Below are 18,924 nucleotides of genomic sequence, written 5' to 3' on the forward strand. Positions count from 1 at the left end.
ACTTAATCAGGCTTAAGTAACTGCGGAGCACAGCTGGAAGAGTCATTCTGCTGAAAGGGCATTTATTTTAGGCTTACTTCTGCTGCATTCTGATGCAAGAAAGCAGAAACTGGAATAAAGTAGATCACATAATCTATTACTTGCAATCCCTGGATGCAAAGGATGGGAAGGGAAGGGTCTTTTGCTCAGTCTAGAAAAACAGTTACAAGTGTAGCCCTTGATTCCTGTATTTTAGAGGGTCCCTTCTGGGTCTACAATTCTATGATTCTTGGCAGGTGAGGATCAAATTGCAGGTGGCTGAAAGGAAGCAAGAAGCCTGTCATTCATTTCCCTCCAGCCTCATAAAAAAGTCACTGTAGTGATTTTGGTGTCACTTTGACGCTGAAGCCACTGTGGGTGCTAGGCTACAGAGACGCAGGGACGCAGGAGATGAAAGTGGCTTGTCCTAAATCCATGACAAGCTTTCTCAATGGCACAGAGGCTGAAGAAGAGAGTGAGAAAACACATTCTGCACATTTCACCCTGAATTCATCACCAGGGCAAGATAAAGGGACTCGGAGAAAGTTGACGGTGATGCATATTGAGGGGTCCAGGGACAGCTCGCCTATCTGGTGAAGAACTCATAAAGTTAAGGAGGAAATCTCCTCTCTCTCCCCAAACTTACACATTCCCCATGGAAATTAGAGGGGCATGCCACCATTTGTAAGGGCCACCCAAAGTAGACATGCACTTAATACGGGGTAGGCAGCAACCAGGGCCGTCTGAAGCATATCGGGCGCCGTGGTGCAAAGATCCTTCCACCCCCAGTTTCCCAGAGTTGCCAACCTTTTTTAGGGAGGACGGCCAGCGACATGCCCAGCTTTGCAGGGCTGGAGGAGGCGGGCAGCAGCTGGAGGGCAGCTCCTCCGGCGGGGGAGAGATGGAGGCTGGATGCGGCAGCTCCTGGCTCCGCTGGCCGCTTTGTGCCGCAGTGGCCATGGCAGGTGGAGGCTTTGGCGCAGCATGGCGGAGGCAAGCAAGGGTGGCGAGCTGATGCTGGGAGGCACTGTGTCCAGCCTCCGCCTCTTCCCTGGCACCCTCCAGAACTTGGCACCCTGGCGCCCTGCACCACTAACACCTCTGGCAGCAACGTATCTTGTCTTTCCTCAACTAACTACAAGGGCGGGGGAGCCAGAGTCTTACTGTAAAGGCAGTGCATGGAAGGGGAGAATTATCTCTTCACTTTGCCATGGGCATCGGAATGGAGATTGGGCCATCCGCTGGGCTAGAAAATGAGAAAATGTCCCCATTTGCAACTTTTCAACTGAGTTGGTCCATTTCTGGTGTTACTTAGCCACTAGAGGGCATGTCTACCCTTCCCCAAAACTCCACAATTGACAGTTTGGCAATACGTTTGTTAGGACCAGCCAAAATGTCCAATCAAATTTGTGGCAAGCTTTCGAGTTCTCTGGTGCTCTTCATCAGGCAAGAGGTTACACAAAACAGGGATTGAACAACCTGCAATCAACATCTTGGAACTAAGTCTACATATTGACCTCATGGCTACAAATATTTAGCCTAATTTTTGTACTTCTATGTTTTTTACTGTTAAATTCCCCTCCCCGCTGTGAAAGCTTTCCATAATTTAGTGGTATTTGGGTTGGTCCAAATAAAAGTATTGCCAAACTGTCAATTTTTTGAGTTTTCTTCTTATGGATCAACATACATTTTATCTTCCCAAGAAATATTGCTAACAGAAGCTTGTTATTCTGCCTGGAACTATAGATTAGGTTTGATCCTATGGGCCTGAGATTTCCACAACAATTTAAAGCAGATTAGAGTGCAGCTGATGGTTATGTTATGTCTGTAATAATTTCAAATAAAAATTAAGAGGGGCAGACTTTGCATTAATTTAATGGGAATCCTTGCAGCCTACAAAAGTTAAATCACAACATGACTCCAAAGTAAGTTGGCAGATAATATATTCCCATTCAAACAGACAGGAACATAAAATATGAGCGGACTGTCAGGCCTCCTAATCCTACCTTGTGAGCAGTAAAGCAAGACCATTTGACTGATGTGAGGCTAACAGATTGAGGTTGAATCCTGACAAGACAGAAGTACTGTTTTTGGGGGACAGGGGGCAGGCGGGTGTGGGGGATTCCCTGGTCCTGAATGGGGTAACTGTGCCCCTGAAGGACCAGGTGCGCAGCCTGGGAGTCATTTTGGACTTACAGCTGTCCATGGAGGCACAGGTTAATTCTGTGTCCAGGGCAGCTGTCTACCAGCTCCACCTGGTACGCAGGCTGAGATCCTACCTGCCCGCGGACTGTCTTGCCAGAGTGGTGCATGCTCTAGTTGTCTCCCGCTTGGACTACTGCAACGCGCTCTACGTGGGGCTACCTTTGAAGGTGACCCGGAAACTGCAATTAATCCAGAATGCGGCAGCTAGACTGGTGACTGGGAGTGGCCGCCGGGACCACATAACACCGGTTCTGAGAGATCTGCATTGGCTCCCAGTACGTTTCCAAGCACAATTCAAAGTGTTGGTGCTGACCTTTAAAGCCCTAAATGGCCTCGGTCCAGTATACCTGAAGGAGAGTCTCCATCCCCATCGTTCAGCCCGGATACTGAGATCCAGCACTGAGGGCCTTCTGGCGGTTCCCTCATTGTGAGAAGTAAGGTTACAGGGAACCAGGCAGAGGGCCTTCTCGGTAGTGGCGCCTGCCCTGTGGAACGCCCTCCCAGCAGATGTCAAAGCAATAAACAACTATTTTACTTTTAAAAGTCATCTGAAGGCAGCCCTCTTTAGGGAAGTTTTTAATGTTTGAAGCTGTACTGTTTTTAATATTCAGTTGGAAGCCGCCCAGAGTGGCTGGGGAAACCCAGCCAGATGGGCGGGGTATAAATAATAAATTATTATTATTATTATTATTATTATTATTATTATTATTATTATTATTATTATTATTATTATTATTATGTGGGCCTACACAAAGCTTGTGGCATGAATATCCACAAATCACTTACCGGTATATCAAAGCATACCAAAGAATTCAGAGTTCTGAGGAAGTATAGGTGCCAACTCCCTGGGGCCCTGACCACCCACAAAATCCCCCATGAAGGGGCCAGGCACCCACAAATTTTGGCACCAGGGCCATGCACGCTTCATGGCACCCATGGCCCCGGGCACCCACTGTCGCAGGGCCAAGCTGGCATTCCTGTGAGGAAGTCTTCCTTCCAAGCACTGTTCAGACCTGCAGACCATGTGCCAGGATATGGGATAATAATAATTTAAAGCAGATTGCCCAGTTGCGTCAAGAAGGACAGGGCTAGCAGAAAACAGCATAGCACTGCCAGGAGGAAGGACTGTTGACAGTCACGGGCCACCATACTTATAGACCCTCCCAATTTATCTTTTACAATGGAATTGCAGAAGTTCTAAGAAGACTTATACCCCAGTTATGAATATGTCCAAATCTGTGTGATGGGGTGAGCTCCCATTGCTCTGTCCCAGCTTCTGCCAAATAGAAGTTCAAAAGCATCCCAGTGCAAGTAGACAAATAGGTACCGCTGCGACGGGAAGGTAAACGGCGTTTCCATGCGCTCTGACTTCCGTCACGGTGTTCCGTTGCGCCAGAAGTGGTTTAGTCATGCAGACAAATGCCAGCTCCCTCGGCCTGAAAAGTGAGATGAGCGCCGCACCCTATAGTTGCCTTTGACTGGACTTAACTGTTCCTTTACTCTTTTTTACCTTTATGTCCAAACAAACCCCAAACCATTACTGTGGATTAGGTCTGCAACAGTAAATAGGAATACTCTGGAGTCAATATAAACTCTTTCCATTCTATCCAAACTTATAAAATCAGAAGAAAAAGAAAATGATAGCCTTCCTGGTTAATCCAATAGGTCATCTAAATGATAACCATCCTCTGCTAACATTGGCCTCAGAGAAGTTACCTATAGCTTATTATTAAGCCATAGCATCAGGCAGTCAAAAGTATGTTGCTCCAAGGGGAAAGGTTAGAAGACTTTTCTTGAATTGTCCTATTGCTGCAGCTATACCTCCTACATATATCTATAGAAGGTCTGGCTAATTGGCTCTGAAAGCAAACTAGTAGAAATTACACTGGCAAGGACTGTGAAATTGGTTTAGCGGTCAGGGGTCAGCAAACTTGTTCAGCAGGGGGCTGGTCCACTGTCCCTCAGACCTTGTAGGGGGCTGGACTATACAGTGGTGCCTCGCAAGACGAAAATAATCCGTTCCGCGAGTCTCTTCATCTAGCGGTTTTTTCATCTTGCGAAGCAACCCTATTAGTGGCTTAGCGGATTAGCGCTATTAGCGGTTTAGCGGCTATTAAAGGCTTAGCGGCTTAGGGGCTAAAAGGCTATTAGCGGCTTAGAAAAAGGGAGGGGAGCAAAAAAAATCGCAAGACTCGCAAGACGTTTTCATCTTGCGAAGCAAGCCCATAGGGAAATTCGTCTTGCGAAGCGCATCGAAAAACGGAAAACCCTTTCGTCTAGCGGGTATTTCGTCTTGCGAGGCATTCGTCTTGCGGGGCACCACTGTATTTTGGAAAGAAAATAATGAACAAATTCCTATGCCCCACAAATAACCCAGAGATGCATTTTAAATAAAAGCACACATTCTATTCATGTAAAAACACCAGTCAGGCCCCACAAATAACCTAGAGATGCATTTTAAATAAAAGAAACATTCTACTCATGTAAAAACACGCTGATTTCCGGACTGTCCACGGACCGGATCAGCCCCCAGGCCTTAGTTTGCCTACCCATGGTTTAGCTTAAGGATGACCAACCTTTCGGCATGAGCGTTCCTCTACCTTTAACTGCTGCATTGGGAATCTCAGCAGGTGTAGCCTGATGTTTCATTGTGCTACAAGCATTTAAAAAAAACTCTGCTGAAAGTAAAGTTGCAGAGGCCCTAATCTTCCTTCTCTCTCTTTATATCTATTCCTGTCCAGAACAAAAGCACCAACCACTGGAAGACAACAACTGTTCTCTCTATATTTTCCGAAATAGTTGATTTTTTTTCTCATAGCACCGGCATCTTTAACAGTTAAATTGGAAACTACTCCCCAAAAAGAAAGAAAGAAAGAAAGAAAGAAAGAAAGAAAGAAAGAAAGAAAGAAAGGCATTCTTCAAGGAAGGAGCAAGACGGGTCCTTCTTGGAGTGACCACCTCTTTCAAAGGGGGAGGGGAAATGGCCATTGCCAATTTGCAGGCAGACATTGACTTTAATTATTGCTTAAAATATTAACATTTAAAATGGACTTCTTTGAATGTTTTTATGAAGGCCACTAACCCTCCCTGTCTCTGTTTAAAAAATACTGGCTGCTGTATAAGATTAAGGCAGAAATGAGCATGCCAGGCTTTCCTCAAGGCTTCAGACCGGCTTGACGACTGCGATTCCCTCAAAATCCAGCTTTTTAGCGAAGGCTTGGAAGGAGGCTGTCACTGGACAAGAAGACTTCTTTATGACAGGGAAGACTCAGCCTAGGTACTAAAACAGAAGGAGAAAAACACCCCACGTGGTTTTAAGTGGCGCATCCTTGCGTTGCATAGAGAAGAGTGCAGGATGCAAACACACCTGAGAGCCTCCTAGGCCCATTGCAAGATGGCAGTTGGGGAAGGAGGAGAAGGCGGTTCCATTGCCTGGTGGGCGGAGCTTGAAGAGGCAGCCTATATAAGGGGACGGAGGCCGGGCGGCGGCTGCAGTGAAGCCCTAGAGAGGGAAGGAGGAGTGGTGGCCAGGCCAGGGGAAGGACGCCAGGTCTGGCCTTACGCCTCGCATGGTTCTGTTTGTGCCTTTGGGCTCCCCTTCCACGCACTTCTCTGTCCTAATGTGTTCCCCTTCCTCCTCCTTTTTCTTTCTCTTGCAGAAAATGAGTGATTTTCACCTGGATCTTAGCCCGCTCAAGGAGCCCCTGGGGTTCATCAAGCTTCTTGAGTGGGTGAGTCTGCTGGGTTAAGGGGTTCAGGTCATATGGGTCACCCCCCCATGCTAGACTGTCTTGCAGGGCTCTTTCCTTTGATATGGGGTGGGGGGCTGTGTTGTGTTCTCCTAAAAGGCCTTGAGGGACGGTGGAATAAAAAGTTTTTAGGCTGAGGTTGCAGTGCCATCCTGTTTGGAAGCAAGGCCTGTTGGGTTCAAGGAGGCTTGCCCCCCAAAATGTAGGGTTAGGCTTGCCTCCGAAATGGTGAGGCCTAGACTTGTGCATGCTTTGGAACTGACTTTTAAAATAGTTGCCTTGTCTTGTTAGGCCTGGCGTGGCCTGAATCCTTCCCCAGCTGTTTCTAAGCCTCTGTTCCCTTAAAACCTGGTCTCTATGAATCCTGATGTTGGCTGTAATCTCCCAGTACGTTCCTTTAATACAAAATACTAAATTACTGGAAATAATTTCCATTAAAAAATAATAATTCTGCTGCAGTAATGCCTGTGTGCACTGGTGAAAACCCTGAAAGCCGATGACTTTGAACGCTTAATTTGTAAGGAGTAAAATGTCTTTTAAAGTGTTGGGGTCTCTGTGTAATCTCTCAACAGTCACGTTGCACAGGTCTGTTGAGCAAAATTATTACTGTATGTACTACCAAATAACTTTTTTCAGTGAAAACAGCTATTTTGCACTTTCTGCTTTCCTGCCAGTAACCTTCTGCTCTAGTTCCGGACAGGGTGTTTGGATAATTTTTTGTCACAGATACAGAATTTTGAAATTGAACTGTTGCACATTTCTTTTCTATTTGTCTCTGTGTGTATGCATACACACAAGCTATATTTGTTGTACACGGCAATGATGCATCAAATAAAGCAGTGGTCTCATTTTTGTATAGGACACATGGCAATAGCCTGAAAAAGAAGCTAATTTGATGGGAATTCATTTTTGTAGTTTATCAGGCAGCTTGTAAAAAACATTATTAAAGACCCTAGTGCTTTTTTCAGTAGGTTAGTGCAAGGTCTTGCAAACCCTTAAGGTTGGCCCTGCTATAACACCCCAATATGCCTGCCTCCCCCCACCCCCTGACCATGACCAATTTCCTATATCTAGCCTTAACAATTTTATGCCATGATGGACTCACCCACTTGTTTCCCTTTGTAGAGTGATACTCTATACCAGGGTAGCCAACAGAGTGCCCTTCAGAAGTTGGGGACCACAACTCCATCAACCATGACCACTGGCTCCCTTCTGATTGGGGGCCTGATGGGAGTTGTAATCCAACATCTGGAAGGCCACAGGTTTCCTAGCCTGCCTTAGGCAGCTACCTAGTTATGCTTTAAGGGTAGGGCTTGACTTTGGTTTAGGGCATAGGGGAAAACAAGTAAGCTTTCTGGTAGAAGACAAATGCCTAGTTTCCTAAGCAGTAAGGTGTACATCTGATAATAATTTGACTGCCTCCAACTCCTTTATAATGAAAGCAACTTGAACATCTTTTGCTTGTTACTAAACTGCTTGTCGCGCAGCTGATAAAGGAACCGCTTCTGACAGAAGCAGGTTTTAAAACGTTTTCCCCATAACTATTTTTAAATTGATTTTTAATTTCAAGTAACAAAACATTCTAGGTGCCATGCCATTAATAACGATGCCAGCAGCCCTATAAAGAGTAAAGAAACATTCATAAGTGTCTATCAAACACCTTCCGTATGAACGCTCAACAGATTATGCCAATACTGTATAAAATTGAATTTCTTTTCCCCCCTTCTGATAAACTTCTATGCTCAAGTTTGCTTACAGACATAGACTTTGTTTGGATAAATAGGGCAATATTTGGAATGAGTTTATACAAAATGTAGGCTGTTAATATTTACAAATATATTAGGATAATATCAGACTTACAAAATGTATGGGTTAGGGTATTTTTCATATACACATTTTTTCTCTACACATTTTTGTGCCTTTTCATTTTCTTTATAATTGAAAACTTTTCAATAAAATACTAATATCAAAAAACTTGTATGCTTCAGTGCACTATACATTTATATTGCTTAGGAACTCTGATAAAAGGAACAAACTTGCAGCATTTTTCAGTGCAGTCCTGTATATAAACTGCTCAGAAGTAATCACCATTGATTTGGCTGAGACTTTCATCCAGATAAGTGCACATAGTGTTTCAACTGTAGCTACACCCACTAAAGCTGTAAATTTGGATGGAATTAATGAGTCAAATTAAGAATGGATGTACAGTGTTCCTTACATTTTGTTAAATTTTCCAAATGTACATAAATGCGTATAATAATGCATGTGGTGTATTTTCTCTTTATACAGTTCTTCTCCATGTTTGCATTTGCTACATGTGGAGGCTATAGAGGTGTAACGACGCTTTTAGTATCCTGTAATGGACTTGTAAATGGAACAGTAAGAGCAAGTTTTGCTTATCCTTTCAGGTGAGCCTCTTAAATGGCAAGTGTCTAGTATATTTCTGTATGTAAAGTTTCCTGCCAGTGCTTGATCATTGGTCACCATTACCTGATTAGCACTAGGTCAGTCCAGCAATTTATAGTTGATAAATCTTTCCAGCTTTAATGAACTACTTAATACAGTGGTGCCCCGTAAGACGAATGCCTCGCAAGACGGAAAACTCGCTAGACGAAAGAGTTTTCCGTTTTGGAGGTGCTTCGCAAAACGAATTTCCTATGGGCTTGCTTCGGAAGACGACAATGTCTTGCGAGCTCCTGCTGGTTTCCCCCCCCTTCCCCCCCTTTTTCTAAGCCGCTAAGCCGCTTATCAGCTGATCCGATCAGCAGATAAGCCGCAAAAAGCCGCTAATAGCGCTAATCCGCTAATCCTTCAATGGGCTTGCTTCGCAAGACGAGAAAAACCACTAGACGAAGAGAATCACAGAACGGATTCTTTTTGTCTTGCGAGGCACCACTGTACTGCTCTGATAAGGTCTTCTAGCAGAGGCTACATCAGTAATTAATTATAGAACATGAACTATACAAATGTACAGGACAAACAACAATCTTGTCTTTCTAAAATTAGGGCAGGGGGAATCACATTTCTCATGTGACCTGGCACAACGTGTGCCTGTTCTACAGATTATTATTTTTAAAAAAATCTGAAAGGAGAATGAATGCTCTATTATAGTGCCATCAGTGGAAAAAGTTTGTTTTCTAACAAAAGTTTGATGTACCTTGCATGGCAGTTGTGTCCAATGCGCATTCTCTCCAGTAATAGCAGAAATGTTCTCAGAAGAAAAGTGTCTTCTCAGATATGTATCATCCTGGCCAGGGAGAACTCTCAGTGTATTGGATTGACTACTACTTCCTTTCATGTCCTATTAAATTTGTTCACTGCTAAGAGACCATTTTGCTTTATCTAGTGAAATACACCTGCAGCCTCCTCTGTCTATGCTTTCCTTCCTGTGTGGCTGCTTTTTCTTGAAGAAAAAAGCCAAACATGAATATATTTTTTAAAACATGCTTAATGTAACATATAGTTCAATGCTCGGTTCTAGATAGATTCTATAGTTAACCTGTTATTTTCCTGCTTAATCTGTAGCTGACCTGGATCAACAAAAGGCTTAGGGATGGAAATTTCCATTAATGTTCCATTAATGTCATTTCTCATATGGGCAGACTTGCATAAGATGAATGAAATTCTGGTTTGTCAAAACGTGTTATGCTGCCATCTTTGTTTGACTTCGTGGCTGCTACTCTTATCACAGTGTCAAGGCCTCAACACATTGCACCCACAGCAGCAAAAAGCAGCTTACACAAAAAGTCAGATGATTCTACTGGTCTTTATTTGTTTTTTAATGATTCCGCTCCTGCTATGTTTTAAGCTGTCTTTATTTTATCGGTAAGCTGCCTTGAGCCTCTATGGGGGGGGGCAAGGTGGGGTATGCATATATAATAATGATAATCTACCTTAAGCTGTTCTGCTGTGTGCATTAAACTAGCCTTAACTGCTGAGGATGATAGGTATGCAGGCCTAGGGGATTAACACTATGCAGTTCATTATTTTCCAATATACATACCAGTGGAATGGAAATTGATATGCTAGCTGACGGTTGTACAGAAAGTGAAGCTTAACAGCCCAGTTGCCTGTGCTCTGTGATGACTGTAGTAGCTAAGACATGCTTCCCTTGATAATTTCTACCTACTTCTCTTTTAGGCTGAACAAAGTGATATTTGGTTCGCCAGATCCAACCCGATGCAATGGCACTTGGGGTGAAACCCATCTCGTGGGCAACTTCTCCACCACTGCACAGTTCTTCGTAACTTTTGGAATCTTGATCTTCTTGTATTGCATGGCTGCCCTTGTGTTGTACCTTGGTTATATGCACCTGTACCAAAGCGGTGGCATTTTACCAATGATGGTAGGTTGAGACTAAGGACAAATCTAAAAAAAACCCTTGAATTTAAGTTACCAGAAGTTTAATTCTGTAACTCAGAACTCTGGGTTTTATTTACTTGTTTGATGTGTAAACTCATCATTCAAAATATGTGGGGGTTCTATTGTTTTGATTAATTAATTAAGTTGTATGACTACCCCGAAACCCTTGCAGGCACAAACTGTATTGAAAGCAGTGCGGCCTATTAACACCCTAACTAACAGCATCATGAGCACAAGTCAGCACGAATGTGCAATAAACAGGACATCTGGAGGGGACGTCTGTCTCAGGAGCATGCTGTGGGGATAAAATGGGACATACAAAGAACAGTGTGCACCACCCTAGGCTACTTAAAGGAAGGGCAGGCTATAAATGCAAGAATTGAAGAACAAGTCAGTGTGTTTAGGAGATGTAATTCCTACTTTAAAGGTAAAGGGACCCCTGACCATTAGGTCCAGTTGTAACAGACCCTGGGGTTGCCGCACTCATCTCGCTTTATTGGCCGAGGGAGCCAGCGTTTGTCCGCAGACAGCTTCCGGGTCATGTGGCCAGCATGACTAAGCCGCTTCTGGCAAACCAGAGCAGCGCACGGAAATGGCGTTTACCTTCCCGCTGGAGCAGTACCTATTTATCTACTTGCACTTTGACGTGCTTTCGAACTGCTAGTTTGGCAGGAGCAGGGACTGAGAAACGGGAGCTCACCCGACCTGATCGGCAAGTCCTAGGCTCTGTGGTTTAACCTACAGCGCCACCCGTGTCCCACAATTCCTCCTTTGCATAGTATCTATTTGTTGGTGCAGAGATTTTCCCTCAAGTTCTGTGAATGGAGCATGCCTGCATGAACCTGAAAAGTAGTCTTCTATCAGGTGTCCTTCAGATGTTTTTAACTACAACTCCCATCAACCCAGCCATCATTAAAACATCTGTAGGGAACCAGATTGAGAAAGGCTGCTGCTGAAGAGGGTAAACTTGCATTTTCAACTTCTTGAAATAGAGGACACAACCAGCATCTTTTGAGCTGTGTTTAGCTACCAGTTCTGCATCGCTTTTAGGCTCTATAGTTTCTTCTTTGCAAACTGTAAAGGCATCCTCGGTGCTACACCCAAGTGACTTTTTGGATAAAAAGCTGGAGTTGTGGATTTCTCAAGCGGTCTGCATTTTGGCCAAATGGTCACTGCTACATAAGGAAAGTGTCTTCCAGTGTGCCAGTGTGGTGTAGTGGTTAAGAGCGGTAGTCACGTAATCTGGGTAACCGGGTTCGCGTCTCCACTCCTCCACATGCAGCTGCTGGGTGACCTTGGGCCAGTCACACTTCTCTGAAGTCTCTCAGCCCCACTCACCTCACAGAGTGTTTGTTGTGGGGGAGGAAGGGAAAGGAGAATGTTAGCCGCTTTGAGACTCCTGAAGGGGAGTGAAAGGCGGGATATCAAATCCAAACTACTCCTCCTCTTCTTCTTCCTTCTTCTTCTTCTTCTTCTTCTTCTTCTTCTTCTTCTTCTTCTTCTTCTTCTTCTTCTTCTTCCAGAAAATAGTAGCACGCTTGCTAGGAGTGTGGTTGGATGGTTAGATACTTTGCAGTAAAATGAACACAGCTGCTAAAATGAAAATGGTTTTATGTCAAGTGATAGTAAATATTGACTACCCCCTCCCAACCCCTGAATGCATTTTAGACTGAAGCAATTGGTAACTTTGGACTGTCTCATTACAGGATTATGTCTTCACTCTTAGTGCCGTCTTTCTGTGGCTAGTCGGCAGTGCTGCGTGGGCAAAGGCAGTTGTTGATATCAAAGTATCAACTGGTCCACGCATTATTGAAGAAATATCTGCTTGCAAAATACCAGGAACCTCCTGTTTGTTTGATTCGGTAACCAGCATGGGAAGTCTGAATGTGTCTGTGGTATGTATGTCAGCTTTTGAGCATTCAAGTGCTAGTGTTACGAGCTGAATCTAAGTAGCGTCAGCAGATCAAACGTAAATAACCACCCGAGTCTGTAAACTTGGAGCCAAACTAGGCATAATGCAAGAGATCAGGGAACTAATAACCTTCCAGTCTAAATAAAAAAATTCCTTCCAGTAGCACCTTAAAGACCAACTAAGTTAGTTCTTGGTATGAGCTTTCGTGTGCATGCACACTTCTTCAGATACACTGAAACAGAAGTTGCCAGACCCTTCTATATAGTGAGAAGGTGGGGAGGGGTATTACTCAGAAGGGTGGTGGGAATGGGAGATTGGCGGATAGCTGAGATGAGCCTGTTGACGACTCTTAACGACTGTAATAGGTCTTACAGGAAAAGGCAAGGGGTGAGAAGGTGAGAAATGGCTTAGTCATGTATAATGAGATAAGAATCCAATGTCTTTGTTCAGACCAGGTCTCTCCGTGGTTTTAAGTTTGGTAATGAGTTGCAATTCAGCAGCTTCTCTTTCCAGTCTATTTCTGAAATTCCTTTGTAGTAAAACAGCTATTTTGAGATCTTGTATAGAATGTCCTGGGAGATTGAAGTGTTCTCCTACTGGTTTCTCTGTTTTGTGATTCTTGATGTCAGATTTATGTCCGATTTAGACTTCGAGTCTAAATGTCAGATTTAGACTTCCAGTCTAAATGCAGCTAGAGATTGTTCCCCACTGGGTCCAGTATTGTAGTATTTAATATTAATGTTTAACTGATATTTCTCAGTGTCCTTGCATATCCCCAGACACACAAATGGGAATATAATAATGTAGTAATTGCTGCCTCATCTATAAACTATGGTCCAAAATACAATGCCCAGCATACTAGCTAAGGTTCCATTTAGAAATTGTATAACTCGTTTTATAACAGCTGCACTGGTTGTAAGTTTGTTTCCAAACTAAACTCAAGGTACTCACATTGGTATTTAAAGTCTTAAACAATGTCGGCTCCAACAGTCTGAAAGACCAACTCCTTCCCTACAGACTTTCTCAGGTGGTAAGATCAGAGGGTGCCTTCTTGATAGTTTCAGCATCCTCAGGCGTGCTGGTGACTGAGGATACGGGATTCTCAGTGGCAACCCCTAAGTTGTGGAACTCCCCAGTTTTCAGGTTTTTTTAGTGGGGGTAGATTGCAGTCTCTTGGAAACTTCCTGCCCCTGCCCTAGACTTTAACTCTGCAGGTGTATCCTCTAGCACCCTATTCTTGTGACTATCATTTGGTTTAAACTGTTTTTAATGTTGCATTTTGAATGGTTTTGACACACTTTGAGACGTTGGGTGGGTAACAAATCAAACTGGTAACTATTGGGCTGCATGATAAAAGTTTTTGAATTGTTAAGAGGAGAAGGCTTTTAGCTGGTTGTATTCAATAGTAATGTAACTATCTGATAACACACATGTCTTAATTTGCAGGTTTTTGGCTTGTTAAATATGGTTCTGTGGGCAGGAAATGCTTGGTTTGTATACAAGGAGACGAATCTGCATAAACCTAACAATGCTTCTCCAGACTCCGGACTTTATCCACCTGCATCAGGAATTTAACAACAAAAAGCTGCATTCTGTTGACAATAGTTTAAAAACCTTGAAGTTCAATGTACTTTAGCTGTTTTTTAAAAATGGAAATTCACTTCAAAGTACATACTCTGGATAGAAAAATCAGTAAGTTTTGGAAGGGTTGCCTATACTTGATTGAGTATTCATTCAGCCTAACTCACAGACACTCTTGATAAAAATTTGGGCAATCTCTCTGGAAGTAATATTTTGTTAGCGGCATTTGATTTCTACAAAATCTTGTCAGTGTAACTAGTACTCTTCCAAGCCTGTGCTGAACGTCCGTTTAACATGCAGTTTAAGGAGCTATAAATAATGCCTATTTTAATGCTCTGAAACAGTAATTCTCAAGCTTAAACAGGTTTCAGTTGCTTGGTTTAAAAGCCTTTCCCCTCCAAATTTGGCACACTTGCATTCCAGCTTTTGGTATAATAGTTTAATTCTTGATTTAGAAGAGAGAGTAAATCTTGGATGACAAAAATACTGAGCCAAGTGCTCTAAATCGGCCTTTGCCATTCTGGTTCTCTTCCAGATGTTTTAGGCTACAACTGGCTTGGGGTGGTGGGAGTGGTAATCCAAAACTCCTGGAGGCCACCAGGTCGGCAAAGATTGCTCTAACCACTTGTTAGTCACCCATGCCCATTTAAAACCAAAGTTTAAACAGTGACAACATGTTTAAAATTGAAAAGCTGTTGACATGTGCTAAAATGAGAGAGATTCTGTTCTGGAGCATATTAGTTACGCAAACAGTTTTCCCTTTAGGAAGATTGCTCCTAATTCTTAAGTTTGGATGTATAAGCATTGCTACTTCGTTTTGAGGAAACACCTGTGACATGCCTGTATTTTGACTTCAGTTAAATAAATGGAAGTTTCTAGGAATTTTGTTGGGAATATTCTTCCTTCTGATTTCTTGTCAGCATTGTTAGAGTATTGCAATGCTTGCCCCAGGGTTATTGGTTTCCTCTTCTGACTGTACAGTGTGTCACTTTTTTGGGCGGGTGTGTGGGGGGGGGGAGAGTAACTTAATTTTGGCAAATTTCTTTAGTAAGGTGCCTTAAATATGTTTTTGGGTACGAAAAATTCAAATTTGCTCATTTTGTTATTGAGAAACATTTAACTTGTTAAGTTTACATTTGATGAAGTACAAATTGCTTTTGGGAAACCAAGGAGTGTTAATTTTACCTCCTGAAAATGCCAGGAAACTGGAGTAAGGTACTCAGGCTAAGGCTGCAGTCTTGTACACACTTGCTTTTGAGTCCCACTGACCTCAAAAAGGGCTTAATTTTGTAGAGGTGTCTTGAGTTGCAATGTGATCATTTGCATGGCAGAAGATCAGGAGGGTTGTCAACTCAAATGCAAGCAAAAATACGTGCATTCTTTTAAAGTCACTTTGAATGTGTGACTACTAAGACGCGTACAGCCTCATTATACAGGTTCGGTGTATGTAGCCTTAGTCCTTTCAAAGCTATGAGGATGGGAACATGAGTGCAACGATAGGTTCTTCTAGCAACAGCACCTTTTGCTTCATTAGAAGGTCACCCATGACAAAACTGGATGCATTTTATTTACATGAAATCAGTGGCAACAATGGCATTGTAGAGATCTGAACGGTGAACTTGCATCATTGTTACCTGACCCGTTGTCGCCATCGCAACCACAGAGCCACAGTAAACTTTGGACATGTCAGGGCTACCCACCAGCTTCCAATCACACTCTTTATTGTGTGATTTTCAGATAAGGGGGAAAATGAATTGCAGTAGAATGACATTTGTCTCCTTAATTTGTTGGCATTGCCAAATAAAATAAATCATGCACTAATCTCTACCCTGACAATAGGAGAATATACTTCTATGGATGAAGGAATCAGTGTAGCTGGCATGTTTAATATAAAATATATCCTCCCGGAACTATCTGAGACCATGGTGCAAATTCCTAACATAAACATGACCTGGAAAGAACAGCTAACGTTTGCAGAAAAGATCAGAACATGAACCTTTGTATTTGCCATAAAGATCTAGTTATCAGTCTCCTCTGTTGGTGGAAACAAGACATCACACAGGCTGTGAAAAAAATGCCTGATATAAATTTGTGCTTCAGCAATGGTAAAAGCTAAAGATGTGGTATTCACAAAAATTAAGGTTGTGTTTTCTTCACTTCATTCTTGCATCACAAAACACAATAGTGCACTAGAAGGAAAAACAGTTCAAAGAATTTGGTGTCATGTTAGTCACTCACTAAGGAAGCCCTCTCTATAGACATTGGAATCAAAATATGCTTAATCCTCAAGTTTTCAATGGTTGGTTAGCTCACAGTTCCAACAAGACCCATCCTTGTCTCTTAGCGATCTGAAGGATCAACCTTCACTGGACCACAGGAACATTTGAGACACAATATTGTCTTGCTGAAATGGGATTTTGAAGTGGAGAGCTTAACTCTTGCAGAAGGCACAGATCAAAATTCCTTGACTTGTGACACCACACCTGCTCCAAGATCAGATATACACACTCCCCTATTCTTCCTTTTAGCACTGTGCTAACTCACTTTCTCTGGGCTTTTGGGTAGTTAGGGACTCTGGACTCTTGCCTGAAATTACTAATAGTATGGGAGATTTGTGAGCCACAGCTCAAGCCATAATTGAATACAAGGGGCATGAAACCCAAGTATCGGTGCTGACCCAAGGGTTACAAAAGAGGCTCCCCGCCCTTGCCACAATAGCTGGTTTATTGTAATATATTTCTGGAGAAACTTGCATGGCCATTTTGCTTCAAAAATTAAGATACATAGGATGAGCCAAAATAGAGCCACTTTTGTCAAAAGCCATTGTGCCCAAATTATGCTACTAGTATGTTTCTGATTACACATATATCAAAAATCCCATAGCAGCTTGCAGCCACCTTCTATTGCAACTTTCCCACAGGCAAATGATCTTGTCACAAGAACTCTAATGAAATATACCATACATGCACTTCACTCTGTTTTCTCAAAATCAAGTTCAGTTCCTGCCCCACCCCCCTGTTTCAGATCTGATTTGTTGAGATTACAAAAGCCAAAGTTGCTTGTAAATTATACAGATTGCTCGCCATCCCATTGTATTAAGTCACTGGAATGGATTGTGCTCTAAACAGGCCTTCACAATAAGAATTGCTAGGCAGCCAGAAGAGATCATTTGGTATCCTCCCTCTTGTGTAGGGGTGAAACTGAAAATTATTACAATTTGTCTGCATTACCTCTTGCTATTTTGATTAAGATTACAGGTGGTTTTTTTCTGGGTTACAAATACAACCCCCTTCATTTTTGTATAGACTGATTCTCGTACTTGGGATATATTTTGGGAGAAGGGACCGGGGACTTGTGAGGGGGAGCAGGTGACAAAGACCCCTTGCCCAAAAGCTCTTCTTTTGGCTTCTGCAACTTTAGCTTGCTATTTGGGTCAGAAGTCTCTGTCTTCCTTTCTGTGGACTTTTGTGCCACCTTGTTTTGTCCTCCCAGCTTGGGGCCACTGGGCTGAGTTTCCTGTTGGCTTAGATCCCATTGGACTCTCTTCGTAGTCATCACCTCTGCAGTTGGGTCCTTTGCTTCCAGCTTAGAAGGCATGTTGGAATCTTTCCATCTTCGAGCCCCAGACTTGGAATTATATTCATACCATTTGCCAGTGACTATGGAGAGGGGAAAATCAATAACGTAGCTATTCCACATCACAGATTAAGGGGTAAGATTATATTTAGTTTATATTAACAGTGAAGCCAAAGAATCACAGTGACTGCCTGATTGAGGAATACTCCTCTCAATCATTTTCACCTGGTGCCTTTGCTACCATCTTTTTGGTGCCAGGTAAAGACTTACCTTTCCCCCAAGATCTTTGAATACACTGAGATTATGTTTTGTTACTAGTGCACTGGCAAAGCTTCCTGTAGCTGTTATTAAGGGGTTTCAGTTTTTATTGTATAAATGTACTCAGTGTTTTAAACTGTGTTGTTTGTCACTTGGAGACCTTCAGGTAACAAGTAGCTAACATCTGTATGATGGTGATGATGAGATCACTGTCAGGGTTCAGCCATACCCAGACCTTAAACCACAGTACACAGGGGGGAAGCAGAGCACCCCAACAGATCTTCACACCGTTACAATGCAAGGAGCTGCCGGATCTGGACATCCTTGCCCCAAGACTAAAGACCACCACACCATCTGCCTGGGTTCCTGGCCAGCTCTCAGACCCTCGTGACACATGGGTAGGCAAACTAAGGCCCGGGGGCCACATCCGGCCCAGTCACCTTCTCAATCCGGCCCGCGGACGGTCTGGGAATCAGCATGTTTTTACATGAGTGGAATGTGTCCTTTTATTTAAAATGCATCTCTGGGTTATTTGTGGGGCATAGGAATTCGTTCATATATATTTTTCAAAATATAGTCCGGCCCCCCACAAGGTCTGAGGGACTGTGGACCGGCCCCCTGCTGAAAACGTTTGCTGACCCCTGCAGTTTGACATCTCCCCCAGGACCAGAGGAGATAGTGAGGCTGGCAGGAGCTGCGTGCTGCCAAAAAGAGCTACTTGGGAGGACAGGAAATGGCACAGAATCACCTTCTCAGATCAGGGCCTGGCTCTTACATAAGCTCCCTGCTTCATTGGTGAAGTAACATCTCTCATCCAAGCTCCAGCCTGCCTGACCTTGGGAAAAGGACAGCAAGGATGCACATTGTCTCTCATCCTCATCAAGAAAGAAATCAAGAGGAGCAATGCATATCCATATGTCTTCTGGAGAGATGTTACAGCTTGCATTGCACTGAATATATTCGGTTTTGCGCATGGAAAAGTTATTCCACACATGCAGTATTAACTGGTAGGCAAACCAATTATTCAATAGCGGCAAATATGTGTTATTACTGTAGTACACTTCCAAAGATTGCAGTTTGACTTTCCTATTTAAACTGTATGCCACTGATATTTGCCTTGGAAATGTTAGTGTCTCCTTGCAATTAAAGTTAAGCTCTTTCATTTCAAACTTATTTCTTCTTCTCATTTCCCCTCCCATTAGAAGTAGTGGTACCTGGGTCTTTTGCTTCACCATCAAAAACAGGGTTTATGTTGGTCATCTC

The 18,924-nt window shown here is 43.1% G+C and overlaps 2 protein-coding genes and 1 long non-coding RNA gene across 4 annotated transcripts in view; 1 reads left to right on the forward strand and 2 right to left on the reverse strand.

Annotated features, from left to right (window-relative positions):
• LOC308596685 overlaps window positions 1-5,649 on the reverse strand; it is a 40,050-nt gene extending 34,401 nt beyond the window's left edge. Inside the window, exon 1 of the long non-coding RNA XR_014012651.1 lies at window positions 5,591-5,649. This is a non-coding gene — a long non-coding RNA (uncharacterized lncRNA). The remainder of the gene's footprint in view (window positions 1-5,590) is intronic.
• Window positions 5,126-14,709, forward strand: SYPL1 (synaptophysin like 1). Of its 2 annotated transcripts, none has more exons than XM_081211828.1 (6): window positions 5,126-5,500; window positions 5,883-5,954; window positions 8,262-8,380; window positions 10,113-10,317; window positions 12,041-12,229; window positions 13,693-14,709. In XM_081211828.1, the coding sequence occupies exons 2-6, from the start codon at window positions 5,886-5,888 to the stop codon at window positions 13,819-13,821; spliced, it is 711 nt and encodes a 236-aa protein (XP_081067954.1). In that variant the 5' UTR covers window positions 5,126-5,500; window positions 5,883-5,885; the 3' UTR covers window positions 13,822-14,709. The 2 variants fall into 2 exon arrangements, with proteins under 2 accessions (XP_081067954.1, XP_081067953.1); XM_081211827.1 differs by lacking the exon at window positions 5,126-5,500 and adding an exon at window positions 5,673-5,773.
• A 1,835-nt stretch (window positions 14,710-16,544) lies between these two features.
• CDHR3 (cadherin related family member 3) overlaps window positions 16,545-18,924 on the reverse strand; it is a 31,359-nt gene continuing 28,979 nt past the window's right edge. The window contains exons 18-19 of the mRNA XM_081211523.1: window positions 18,876-18,924; window positions 16,545-17,486 (exon numbers count right to left, since the gene is read on the reverse strand). Coding sequence (XP_081067649.1) covers window positions 17,119-17,486; window positions 18,876-18,924 — 417 coding nt within the window. The 3' untranslated portion in view covers window positions 16,545-17,118. The remainder of the gene's footprint in view (window positions 17,487-18,875) is intronic.

Source organism: Podarcis bocagei (genome assembly GCF_964188305.1).
Source record: "Podarcis bocagei genome assembly, chromosome: 10".
In the NCBI taxonomy this organism is placed as follows: Eukaryota; Metazoa; Chordata; class Lepidosauria; order Squamata; family Lacertidae; genus Podarcis; species Podarcis bocagei.

Coding starts and splice junctions, on each gene's coding strand:
- SYPL1 (XM_081211828.1), top strand. CDS start 5,886: ATGAGTGATTTTCACCTGGATCTTAGCCCGCTCAAGGAGCCCCTGGGG. Junction 5,955..8,261: donor TCATCAAGCTTCTTGAGTGG/GTGAGTCTGCTG, acceptor CTCTTTATACAG/TTCTTCTCCATGTTTGCATT. Junction 8,381..10,112: donor AGTTTTGCTTATCCTTTCAG/GTGAGCCTCTTA, acceptor CTTCTCTTTTAG/GCTGAACAAAGTGATATTTG.